This window comes from Antechinus flavipes, chromosome 2 (genome assembly GCF_016432865.1).
Source record: "Antechinus flavipes isolate AdamAnt ecotype Samford, QLD, Australia chromosome 2, AdamAnt_v2, whole genome shotgun sequence".
NCBI classification, from domain to species: domain Eukaryota; kingdom Metazoa; phylum Chordata; class Mammalia; order Dasyuromorphia; family Dasyuridae; genus Antechinus; species Antechinus flavipes.
Window position 1 is genome coordinate 256,913,730 of NC_067399.1, and position 13,651 is coordinate 256,927,380.

Below are 13,651 nucleotides of genomic sequence, written 5' to 3' on the forward strand. Positions count from 1 at the left end.
ACTAGAGTGTAAATTTTGAGAAATGGGCCAATGCAACTGTGATGCATATTTAGTATCACTTTGACAAAGGGGAAGGTGTTGAGTAGATAAAAGTTGGAAAAAGTAGACAGCATTTAGCTCCTCCTATGCTTCTTCATAGTGTCATTTAATGGTTTGAAGTATCATGAATTCTTAAAACATAAACTGTGTCTAGTTGTCAATATGAAAACATGTTCTAAAAACTTAACTTTGTTCCTGAATGGTTTCTTTGCTAAACATAATGTAAACAAATATAACAAACATCATTTGTGGATATATAAACTTTTCAATTTCTTGCTAATGGAAAGATGCAGAAGTATAAATAATGTAAAAATCAATGTGCTAGTATCCTAAGATTCCATTAAGCATGTTACTAAGATTCTAGTATGTTAATTTTTTGCATTATTTGGAATATTACATCACTCTATTAGTAAAAATAATTAAATAGTTGCATCTGTGAATGAATAATATTTTTTACCATAAAACTTTTATCATTTGGATTAGATGCAGAGTCTAAGAAATTATTTATTTTTAGACAGATGTTTGAAAAGTGTTGTAAAGCTCAGGTATCCTTGCAGAATGGAGACTCAATAGTTTTACAAATGTTTCCTTTTTTAGGGAACAGAGGGAGAAAGAAGAAATTGAAAAATACCGTATGGAACGTCCTAAAATTCAGCAGCAGTTCTCAGATCTGAAAGTAAGCAAACTATTTAGTAAGCCAGTTTTAAGTGATTTTGTATCAACACTTGAGAATCCTTCTGTTTTTATTAATTTTGGCACAGAAGTAGTGTGAGCATAAGTTATTACTTAACTTTTTCAGAATAATGAGTAGGTGGGGATTTCCTTCTTTAAAAAAAGAAATCTGTGTGAATTCTGAATGCAGATTAAAGCATATTTTTTTCACTTTCTTTTTCTTCTTTTTTTTTGGCAACCTGACTAATAAAGAAAAATGTTTTGCATGACTTCACTTCTATAATTGATATATTGCTTGCCTTCTCAATGGGTGGAGAAGGACTGGGAAGGAAGGGAAAAATTTAGAAATTAAAAGTTTTGAAAAACAAATGTTAAAGCAAAACCACAAAAATAAATAACATGGATAACTAAAAAAAAAAAAAAAAAAAAAAAAAAAAACCAAAACCTCAAAAGAATCTGTAGCCAAATGTATTTCCCTCCTTCCTCCCCCCCCCCCCCCAAAAAAAAAAATGCCTTTTAAGATATATTCTTTGGGCTCTTCAAGGATGTTTTTTTAGTTATATGGAATGGAGAAGATAGAGAGCATTGCTAGTAATCAAAAAATTATACTTTCATAGAACTATTCTAATGCTAAAGTCTTTGTCAATTGAGTATAAAAATTTGGATGCTGTTGATTTTAGTTATGGATATCAACTTTTATAACTAAGTATTAATGCCTCTAAATTAATTCATCATTATGTATTTCTTACATTGGTTCTTAGATGCTATGCCAATAAAACAGGCCAGGGAAGTCCTGTAAAGTGGAAGATTTCTGTAGGCCTGTAATGGACCATATATAACTTAACTGTTGCATAAAGACCATACTAGCTAAATTATATTACCAGAATGACCTCAGAATTGATGGATTTTTTTTCAACTTTTGAAGATTATATAGGAGAAATTGTGATCTGTATTGGTTGAGAGCATGTGCCCTAATAAAATTAGATATACTTGAAAAATTAAAGTATTAACTTAAGTGATTGATTCATTTTTTTTCCAGAGAAAGCTGGCAGAAGTTACAGAAGAAGAGTGGTTAAGTATTCCTGAAGTTGGTGATGCTAGAAACAAACGCCAGAGGAATCCACGATATGAGAAACTTACCCCTGTTCCTGACAGTTTCTTTGCTAAACATTTACAGACTGGAGAGAACCATACTTCAGTGGATCCCCGACAAACAGTAAGTCTCCATTTGAAACAAAAAACCTATCCTTTTCTTATATCTAATAGAACAATGTGGGGATGTTTATGATGAAATCTTAGGAAAATTATAAGTTAATAATTCTGGGGATAAGAAAACATAGTAGTTATATAAACTACATGACTGTACATGACTTAACCTAGAAGACTTCATAAGATAAGGTACTTCTTCAATACATAAATCTACCTTTTTTTTTTTTTTTTTTTTTTTTAAAGCAATTTGGAGGTCTTAATACACCCTACCCAGGAGGATTAAATACTCCATATCCTGGTGGAATGACACCTGGACTAATGACACCTGGAACAGGTGAATTGGACATGAGGAAGATTGGTCAAGCCAGGAATACCTTGATGGATATGCGATTGAGTCAGGTATATTAGAATTTAATGCATTGCTGGGAATATAGATTTTTACATAATACTATTCCACTCCTATTCTATCCCCTCCCATTAATGACAGTATTATTTATTATTATTATTATTATTATTTTTTTTTTTTAGTTTCTTCAGATTTTCACAATTGATCATTGGAATTTAAAATTTTTCCCCTCAGGAATCCATTAGATAGAGTTTTTATTTGTGACCAAAAAGAGTTTCAGTTTTATTTGTCTCAAACTTAAATTTGCAGGTTTCTGATTCTGTGAGTGGGCAGACTGTGGTGGATCCTAAGGGTTATCTTACAGATTTGAATTCTATGATTCCCACACATGGAGGAGATATCAAGTAGGTATTTTAGGAAAATATTATCTTTGAGATGATAGTTTAATTTTAAGTATTTCACTCTTTTTGTGACAATATCAAATTTCCTTGTGGAACACTGATGCTTCTTAGTTTTTGGTATTGTAAATATTTACATAGCAGCAGTATAAAAGGGAACTGCCTCAAAGCCAGGGAAACCTGAGTTCAAATCCTCTCTTTGACATATTAACTGTGTGATCTTGAGAAGTGGCTTAACCTGTCAATGCTTTAGGTCAGTGGTTTCAAACTCAGAAATAGGTGGAAAGGATGCACCTATTAGTTTAAAAACTATAAATTAAAATTATATATGTTGTATTTTTTTCTTTAACATTTTCCAATTACATTTTAAGCTGAGTTAGGTTTGAGTTTTATATTTCTGCTTTAGGTAACCCTCTTAAGACTATGACTTGCCAAGAAAATGTGAAATTGCATTGATAAAGGGGAATTTCCTTATTTGGGAATACTGTGCCTAAATCTTTACATCCCTATCTATGTCCAAAACTGAATTGATTGTATTTTGTTACTGCATTCAAACATTTTTTGAAGAGCCAGCAGGCAATTTAGTTTCTTTAATGTGCTTGTGTGTGTGTGTGTGTGTGTGTGTGTGTGTGTGTGTGTGTGTGTGTGTGTTTTCTGAGGCAATTGGGGTTAAGTGATCTGCCAAGGGTTACATAGCTAGGAAATGTTAAGTGTCTGAGGTCAAAATTGAACTCATATCCTCCTGACTTCAGGGCTGGTGGCTCTGTCCTTTGTCTCACCTAGCTGCCCTTGTATATATCTTAAATGCTTTTTATTGAGGTGCAAGGATCCTTTGTAATTATATGCACTTGGGTAGTTATTAATTTATGTATTTATGATATTGATTATGATAGCATAAAAAGTTTAGCAGTGTAAATTTTCCTGTCCTCCTAGTGACATTAAAAAAGCACGTTTACTTCTAAAATCTGTGAGAGAGACAAATCCTCATCATCCTCCAGCATGGATTGCTTCAGCTCGCTTGGAAGAAGTCACTGGAAAATTACAAGTAGCAAGAAATCTTATTATGAAAGGGACAGAAATGTGTCCCAAGGTAAGACTTTGGGGGTACCTTATTTCCTATTTGATAATTATAAATTTAATGAAAATGGTGACTTGTTTTTAATGGAATTTGTGATCCTAAAAATGCATGTAATATTCCAAGTGAGACAGATTCTAAGATTAGGATAATGACTTTTAGATATTAAAATCCATCTCAAATAGGAGCTCATGAATTGAAGATTGAATCATCATTGTGGCTTTTATTTCCTTTTCATCTTAATAGATAGTAAAAGATTTACTGTAGGACCTAATGAACTGAAAAATAATTTAGTACTGGTAACTAGGAAAAAATGCAACCCACTGACCTAGCCTTCCCCTGTTGTCTTACATAAAAATAATTATTTGCCATAGTCCAACATCTTAAGAAAATGTTGCTTGCACATTTTCTGGAAGGCATTAAGAAGCAGAAACAGAATGCCAAAAACCTTGTAATAAAAAAAAAATCTTTTTATTCAGTGGATTCAGTGAAGGTCAAATTGTGTCTCCAGGTTCAGAGCATTATATAGACCAATGATTTAAAAAAATTTCTGTTTATATTCTTCATCCATTAGTGTCTGTTTATAAGATCTACCAATGATATATGTATGCTAATATAGTCGTAATTATATGCATTATTATAAAATTTAAGAAGGATGCGCTATAGATCATAGGTAAGCATTTAAGTGATTATTATATGCCAGGCATTGTGCTAAGTGTTATGGATACAATTATAAGCAAGACAGACAATTCCCTGCCCCCAAAGAAGTTACATTTTAATGGGAAAAGAAAACAAAAAAATGGTGCTAGAAAGCTGGTTGGGATGGAGTGATGGAGTGGGGAAAGTTAGTGAGGAATAAGGAGCGAGGAGATTATTCCCACACAATCATAGTGAGGAGATAGCCAGGAAATGTCCTGGAGGCCTGGACCCTTAGGAACTACAATGAAACTATTTGATTTTAGAGACTATGAAACATCACAAGAATTTAGTTAGTAGGGGAATGACATCGACCAATTCTTTAGGAAAATCACTTTGGTAGTGTGTGTGTGAGAAATATGGTTTGAAGTAGGTAAAGACTTGAGGCAGAGAGACCAAGTAGAATGTTGTCACAGGAATCTACATAAGATGAGGGCCCTGAACTATGGTGAGTGGAGAAAAAGGGATGTGGGAAAGATGTGGATGTAAAATCAACAAGATTTGGCATCCAATTGATTGGATACATGGATGTGTAATGAATACAGTCACTCCTGACAATAAGGTTATGGATGATTGGAAGAATGGTACTGCCCTTAGTGGAGAAGTTCGGTAGAGGAGTAGATTTGAAGGTAAAAATAATGTAATGAGACCTACGAATCAGATTACAAATCTACCTATGCTTGCTCAACAGTGTGTCTTATACTTTTTATTCCAAAATGAAAAGGTAGAAGACCAAGCTCTTATCAGACATTATTCCCAAGTACAGAGTTCGCTTTCTAGGGGCACCTGCTATATAGCCACAGGGTGATCTGAAAAACAGGAATAGGGCTGGAATTTTCCCAGTGGCACTTGTGCAGCACATTGGCTTCTAGTTAGTTTAGGTATGAACTGGTTTTAAAGTTCAGCATCACACTCAAAAGTGGTTGCAAATTTGCGGTGAATTGGGGAAGGTATGTGTGTTGGAGAATAATGATAGGTATGATTGTGTTGGAGACAGACTCCACAATTGGCTGTTGCAGCAAGGACATTTCTATACTTTAAAGAATAAATTTTGGACTTTTTAAAAGTAAGGAATATCTTTTTTCAGTCTATGATTGGTTGCTTACATACTCTTAGGGTCAAGCCATAGTCCCTTAGGGAAACTTGGCCCCTATTTTATAGACCATTGATAAGAGTACTTTCATTACTGTAACACAAAAAGTTAATATGATGGTTAGCCATATTCCAGAAATAATAGTAAAGATCTTTTATGCTTAAACACTATGAAATTTGTACAGTTGAATTTCTCTTAGAAGATTGCGAGCTTAAGAGAAGATGAACCTCAGAATCTTCCTATTTTAACAATCATTACTTCTCAGAAGCCACTTTGGACTTTCTTATTATTTTCAGGTACCACTGATAATATTTACTCCTATTATTTTTACTCCACAGAGTGAAGATGTGTGGCTGGAAGCAGCTCGTCTACAGCCTGGTGATACAGCTAAGGCTGTGGTTGCCCAAGCAGTTCGTCACCTCCCACAGTCTGTCCGGATTTATATCAGAGCAGCAGAGCTAGAAACAGATATCCGAGCAAAGAAGCGTGTTCTTAGGAAAGGTAAGAACTTCTTTGAACAGTCTCTTATTCAAGGAAAATTTCTGTCCTTTAAAGAGTAAACTTTGGAATTTTTAAAGGTAATTATATTATTTGAATCTTGACATTTTACCTCTTTCTGATTATTTTAGTATTTATCTCAATAAATAACTCATCACTGCTAGGTTTTCCATTTAGTAAGAAACTATTTGGCTTTAGCAGTCTTGTGAAACAAAAAAAGAAACAAAATACCCTTTAGTCCCGTACTACCCCTTTCTCCTGTTGAAGTAACAAGTGTCAGAATAGATAAAAAAGAAGTGGAAGGTGCTAAGAAATACAGTTTTTAGATCATCCATGAATATTAATCAAAATATTGCTACCTTGAATATGAGATTTTTGGCCAATGGCTAATGAGTGAACACAAGCCAGTTGGAGTAATTGAATCATATCAATCTTGACATGGTGCCAGAAGACATAAGGAAGTTGCAGCTAAATAAAAAGGGGATAGACAGGATTTTCTTTAGTGTAACAAAGGAATTGACAGAATTTACCTTATTGTGTATCCAAAGACAAATGTTATGAAACATTTGATCATTTATTTAATAACAATTACAATAAGTATTTTCAGAGATAACATCAGGAAAATAATTTTCAACTTATGTCCAATAACTGCTTTAAAGTAGTATGAAGTAGAGAAATTCTTTGAAGAACTTGATAGCCAAAGACATAGAAAAAATATCAGAGATTATTAGTACAATAAACAATAACTACTGATCTCATTCCCATTTTTTCTGCTGCATAAAAATTTTACAAAAATTATCTGTGCCTATACATTGAGAGCATTCTTGAAAAAAATATTAGAAGGGAACAGGCTGATTTATACACTGAAATGTTCCATAGTAGATAATATCTTACTATCATAAGATTGACCAAAGATATGGAGAATGCAAGAAACTGTTATGCTCATTGTTGTTTAACTGTAAATAAAGCATTTGATTCAGGAGAGCAAATTGCATCTTAAGGTTTTTTCTGCAACAAGGTATATTACATGTTTATATATAAGAGGGACTGCCAACCCCCTGCCGGTCTTGGATATTGCACAGGGCATGGCTCAAGTAATCTGAGGGTACCCTTGTAAGGGTGAACAAGATGGTGCTGGGAGGAAGGGGGTCCCACCCTAAGGAGCAATGTGGCAGTTCCCAGGAGAGGTGTGCGGGACCTTAGAGGGGAAGACCTTGAATATCCTAATTAGGAAAGGAATGCACAAAACATATCTACATGTAGCTTCCTCTAGAGAATCACATATCTACTATAGGCCAGGATGTGATTATGTATGAAGTAATAACTAGAAAAAAGCACCAAGATGATAAAAGGCCCTTCAGTCTTTGTAATAAACGGAGTCTCACACCACCCTGTCTCTTGTCCCCATTGCTCACAGTCTCTGCATTTCAGGTAGACAGGCAGTGCTGGTCACATAAGGCCTGTTCCACTCGGGAGTTAGGGCTGAGACCCCTAACACTTATATCAGAGGTATAAAAGATTACTCCACAGAGGTTAGAAAAGATGGAGATTGAGAAGTCTTAGTAGTTAGGGAAATTGAGAGATCATTGTAACTTTGGAGAAAGCCTTTTCAGTTTAATCATGAGGTCAGAAGATATATTGTAGATTGTTCAAAAGAGAGTAAAAGGAAAGGAAATAGAGGCATTAAGTGTTAGAGTAAGGCTTTTTCAAGAAGTTTAGCAATAGGAGAGGAAAGATACAAAACCATAGCTATTGGGAATTGTAGGAGCTAATCGGGATTTTTGAAACATGGGTAAACATTGGCATGTTTATAGACTAATAGTTTCAAACTCAAATAGAAATGAATCCCTCTGGGAATTGCATAGTGATTTAAAAAAAAAACCATACATAAAAAAAAACAAACATTATATATTCTATTATACTTTTTTATTTGTTTTGTTAAATATTTCTCTATTCTTAGTATGATTAGGTTTACACTCTCACTCCATGTAGCTGAGGGCATTGAGTTTGACATTTCTTATAGATCACAGGGTTGGGCCTATGCAGGTTTCCTCAGGCTTATTGCAACATGACAGAGTGTCATCAAAGAATGATCTTGAACCTCCTAAACATTTGTCTTTCTCTCCTCATCTATTGATCTTCTTGGTCATCCTTAATGGTTCCATGTTTCCTTATTCTTCCTGTCCCATGGATGCTGAACCTCTCACTGCCAAAGAACAACTCTCCCTCTTTAGCCACACCTGTCTGCATCATTATTTCCATCTAACTCAGCTCTGCCCCCAAGATGATCCACTCTAGTTTAGCCTATTCCATTTACAATGTCCTTGAAACTACTCTTTCTGTAATTAAAAAAGCTTCCTTTCATTTTAAACTTTTTTCTTTCTCCTTCTATCTTCAGGTACTCAGACCTTGCTTGCAGAATAGACAACATTATTACTGTCTATTCTTTTCGTTGCTGGCTCCTTTTTTCCATAACCTCAACTCTGCTCCTAATGAATGAGTCAGAATACTTCTTACTATCCATCAGTACTTCTAGATACTCCCTTTACCAGTTATCAAGCTTTCTGCCTTTGAGATTTACATAGTTTACATTGCTATTGGTCATTTTCCACATAGTCTCTTTTCCCTTCCTTCTCATAGAGTTCAGTGCATGACTCACAGTCTTTCTACCTCAATCTACTGCCCTTATGCCAGGGATCTTCACCATAAAGGTTAATGTTCCCTTAAATAGCTTAATTTCTCTGTTTCTCATTTCTACTCAAAGACCTATTTCTTTATTTCATCTCAGCTAGACAAAGAGATGATCATCTTTTATTACTTTATTTTCTCCTTTCCTTTACAACCCAACCTATTATTTGCCCTCTCATAACCTTCAGTCTCTTTATCTCTGTCTACACTATTCCATTTCACCCCAGCAAAATAGTTCAATTTTATCCTACACTTTGTTCTCAGATTCCTTGTCCTCTCATTCCTCTCATTCTTCATTATGTACTTTGTCAAACCTCAGCTCTGGATTATTTCTACCATTTTCCTCATTTCCTTCTCCTCATATTACTATTGAATGAAGCTAGAGAGTCATGCAACTAGTAAATCCATTATAAATTATTCTATTTCATCTCAACTGGGCCCTCACTACAGCAGCATAGTCCTATTCCTTCCTAATTATTCTAAACCTTTTCTCCTCCTCAGCCTTGGGCTAAGAATCTTGCCTTAAATGTACTGAAAAAATTGAGATTTTTTTTTTTTTTTTGCTGAGGCAATTGGGGTTAAGTGACTTGCCCAGAGTCACACAGCTAGGAAGTGTTAAGTGTCTGAGGTCAGATTTGAACTCGGGTTCTCCTGACTTCAGGACTAGTGCTCTGTCCATTGTACCATCTAGCTTCCCCTAAATTGAGAATATTTACTGGGAACTCTCTTCCTTTTTTTCCCTCCATATGCACCTGCCCATTGTTTCCTTCTTCACTCTAGTCTTTGATAAAGAGTGATCCTTATGCTTAAAGTCAATTACTCATCATGTACCCTTGATTTTATCTTCTCTCATTAATTAAAAAAAAAATTCAACCAATTCCTCACTATTGCCCTAGCAAAGAGACTAAAAATGATCAGGAACCATGTTGGCCAATATCCAGTTAAGCATGGAGAAGAAGGTCAACATCAGTTTAGAGTAAAAACCCTTTGAAAAACATTAGAAGAATCACAAAACATTACAAGTTGTCATTTCACAAAATTGCCCCAAACAATTGAGTTTTAACATAATGCCTGGCACGTTAGAGGCCCTTCACAAATATTTATTATTTGAAAATGAACTTGTAGTGAGTTTGAGCAAAAGAAGCTCCCCCAAACATTTGTATTTTATTGTTATTATTACTGTTGTTGTTATTGTTGTTATTATTATTATTATTTTTTTGCTGAGGCAATTGGTGTTAAGTGACTTGTCCAAGATCATACAGCTAGGAAGACACACATGGCTGTGCCCACATTTGAACTCGGGTTCTCCTGACTTCAAGGTTAATACTCTACCCACTGTACCACCTAGTTGCCCCAACATTTGTATTTTATACAAGAATTATATCAGCATTTACATAGAGCTTTAAGGTATGTAAAACACTTTACTTAAATTATTTCATTCAGTCTTCACAATAAACCTTTGAGGTAGCAGAAAGACATAATCCAAAGTCCAGTTCTGCTGGTGTTTTTCTAGTGATTTCTTTAAATTACAATGTGAGGTGCTACCACCATTGGGCCTAGTCCTTCAGTACATAATGGATTATGTGAGAAAAAGAAAATGAATGGCTTTTGCAAAGATGAAATTTGGAAGAGCAGCTGAATTTGGCCAGATACATTCAGAAGACATCCAAGTTGGTGTCAACACATTCTGAAATCCAGAAACTTAACAGATTAATTTTGAAGACATTTTAAACAGGAAGATCACTTTTTTCTAGTTTTCTGACACCTTTGTCTAACACTAGCCTCTTGACTGTTCCACAAACAAGATTTTCTCTGTCTCCCAGGGCTGGAATGCTCTCCCTTCTCTGCTCTGGCTCTTTTCCATTCATTTTTTCAATGAATTTAGTAAAGATCATGTCTAGGTGGTTACCTTTGCTGAAGTCTGGTTTCATTACTATAATCTCACTTACTCATTGGAGTATTTTGAGTCAGCATTACTTTACAGTGAGACCACAAAAGAAGTCTGTTTTTGAGACTTGTTTGTATAATTAATTTTCAAGATAATCAGAAAGCATATTTTTAATTTGTTAGTTTGGGATGCTGTAGACTGAAACAGAAGCAAGGTAGATTTTTCTTCTGTCATCTCTCTTAATTTTCAATTTCTTCCCATCTACTGATTCTCTTATCTCTTCTTTGGGGCCAAGAAGATTCATCATATTTTCACATTATTCATTTTTTTTTTATTGTTTTGTTGATGTTTTCATTTTCATTATTGTCATCGTGCTTGGGTTTTGGTTCTGCTTAATATTATGTCAGTTCATATAAATCTTCCTATGCTTCTCTGATTCCTTGATGTTGTCTCCTATTATGTAGTAATATTTTATTACAATGGATTTTATTACAATTTTAGAATTTGAAGGGAACTTAAATGTTTATTCAGTCCAGCCGTCTCATATTACAGATAAGCTGAGGTACAAAGAGATTATGTACAAACAGGAATAGCTAAATGAGGGGAAAATCCATCTTTTCCATGCTACAAAATGCCTTTAATTGCTCAGATCATTGAATTACTTCATCAGGATATAAATAAGCTGGTCACAGAAATGAATAGCAGGACTAATGTAGGCTAGACAACATTTGGAATATTGTCTAACATGATTAGCTGATTCAAGCTATCCCCTGTGAGGGAGGAAAAAAAAAAAACCACATCTGTTTAATATCAATTGTGTTACAGCAGCACTACAACTTTTACAATGAAATGGGGCAATTATAGGATTCCTAAAAGTATCTGTCATACCCAACAATTTTGAGAACAGGATCAATGATAGTGTGTGGGCATATTATCTGGGTGTTTTGGGATGCATAGTGATCATGAAAAGACACCAACCAAGGAGAAAGAATGGTTTAGAGATGATTAAACCAAATGTTGAAGGAATAGTCACATAAAACTAAAAGATCTAAAATTAGTTTTTGAGGGGCATATAATAATATTATTTTGAATAGTACTTAAGGGAAGGCAATATCTTTTAATATTCAAAAGATAAAGTAGAAGAATTTTTTCTCTGGACTGTTAGAGAAAGTGTTCCTTTACCAATGAAAACATGGATTCTCTAAAGGAGTAACTTAGAGAAGAATCATTAATAAAAAAACTTAGTTGTACAAAGAGATTATGTGATTTGCCTAGGGTCATACAGTAAATGTCTGAGATGGAATTTGAACTCAGATCTTCCTGACAAGTTCAATATCCTCTCTATTACTCTATTAAATGTACCACATTTTGTTTAGTTGTGCTCTAATAAAAAGAAACTCTTTCTTTTTATTATCAATACACTTACATATGATTTTGGGTCATAGAACACTGCTTACTGAAGAATAAAGTTGACTGTCCTCCAAAGGACAGTAGAGAAGTATGTGTTGGGTGTGATAAAGTTGCAATATATTACAAATTGACAACTTTATGATGGAGAAATAGTTTAAAGAATATCATCAAAGAAATATATAAGTGAAAAAGAAGGGTATTTGGTCATGGAAAATCTGTATCCTTCATTAGAATCTTCATTATGTCAAGAGAATTTGAGGAAAGTCTCCTTTGATAAACTCTATTGGAGTACTAAAGGTATCATTTAAGTTTTCATTCATTTCTTATTTTTCACCACCTGGCTCTCAGTATTTATTTCATATCACAGTGCAATAAAATGCTGACATCCAGGGGAGTTCAGCTGTGGCTATTTAAAAATCACCTCATTGTGATTTGTGATAATTTTACGAACTCTTCTGGTTGCCAGAAGAAATTTGTATCTTGTGGGATCTTTGCTTTCCTAAGTTTTACTGGCATTGTGCTTGTTTTTGTGTGTCTTCCTTTGGTGAAGCCTGATTTTATTACTGTAATCTTACTTATTCATTGGAGGATTCTGAGCCAGCATCTCTTTAAAGTGAGGCCACAAGCAAAAGACTAGCATCTGTCTTGGGTTATAGAAATGGACTGCTTATCTTTGCAACCAGGAAAACATTTTGCTGATGAATAACACATCATGCTATTAGCACTTAGCTTTATTCATTTAGAAAAGCTCTACTGATTCTCCTGCTGCATTGAATGTGATGAAGGGCAATTAATGTATGTGTGGATACTTCACTATTCACAGGAGAACTAAAGCAGCACATTTCCTGAATACATTTTTGATTGGTTTTACATATGTAGGGTGGCAGAATCTCTTTGGGGTATTGTTAGCTTAATTATATTTCAAGGTCATCAGAAGGCATGTCTTGAATAGTTGTTTGTAGCTTGGGATACTCTGAACTGTGCAGCAGGAGCAAGTCTGTTGACAGCATATTTTCTCTAAGGAGGGAAGAATGTTTGGACAACATTAAGCTGAAAACCCCTTGGAGAAATTGAAAGAATATCAAGTTACCAAAATGACATTTAGATTTAAGCTGCTTGGATCTTAATGTTAGTATTGGCTTAACATATTGCTTTTTAAAAATCTTTTTAATGATTCTGAAACCAGAATTTTAATGACTTTTTTTGGGTGACTCAATGATAAATTGCTTTTGAGAAAGCTAGGTTATACTTTAAGCTGTTAGTGAATGCTTAAAATAAAGCTGCATTTTGGGGACCTGCTTTAGACAGTTGAAGTTGTGGCTATTATTTGTAAGAATATGTAGATGTATGCAAATGTTATGTTGTATCTGTTAAGATTAACATCTATTATGTAAGTGACATGACTTTATGATTCTGATTTAGTTTAAAAAAATGTAAACTTTCCATATGCATGGCAGCTCTTCTACTTTGAAACAGTGATAAAAATGAAAAAATTCACCTTAAGGAGCTTACGTTTTCCTGGGTTTCCCTTTTCTGAATTTATGTTCTCTTATAATTTTAAATGTTTCATTGATGTTCCTAATCCATTTTGATAGCACTATTGCTATCCATTTATTTCCCCAACCCTAAATAGACACTC

General features: G+C 34.3%; 1 protein-coding gene across 1 annotated transcript in view; it reads left to right on the forward strand.

Moving 5' to 3' along the window:
• Nucleotides 1–13,651, forward strand: part of PRPF6 (pre-mRNA processing factor 6) — a 75,918-nt gene that overhangs the window by 13,955 nt on the left and 48,312 nt on the right. The window contains exons 4-9 of the mRNA XM_051976822.1: nucleotides 637–715; nucleotides 1,751–1,927; nucleotides 2,164–2,319; nucleotides 2,576–2,670; nucleotides 3,598–3,754; nucleotides 5,867–6,029. Coding sequence (XP_051832782.1) covers nucleotides 637–715; nucleotides 1,751–1,927; nucleotides 2,164–2,319; nucleotides 2,576–2,670; nucleotides 3,598–3,754; nucleotides 5,867–6,029 — 827 coding nt within the window. The remainder of the gene's footprint in view (nucleotides 1–636; nucleotides 716–1,750; nucleotides 1,928–2,163; nucleotides 2,320–2,575; nucleotides 2,671–3,597; nucleotides 3,755–5,866; nucleotides 6,030–13,651) is intronic.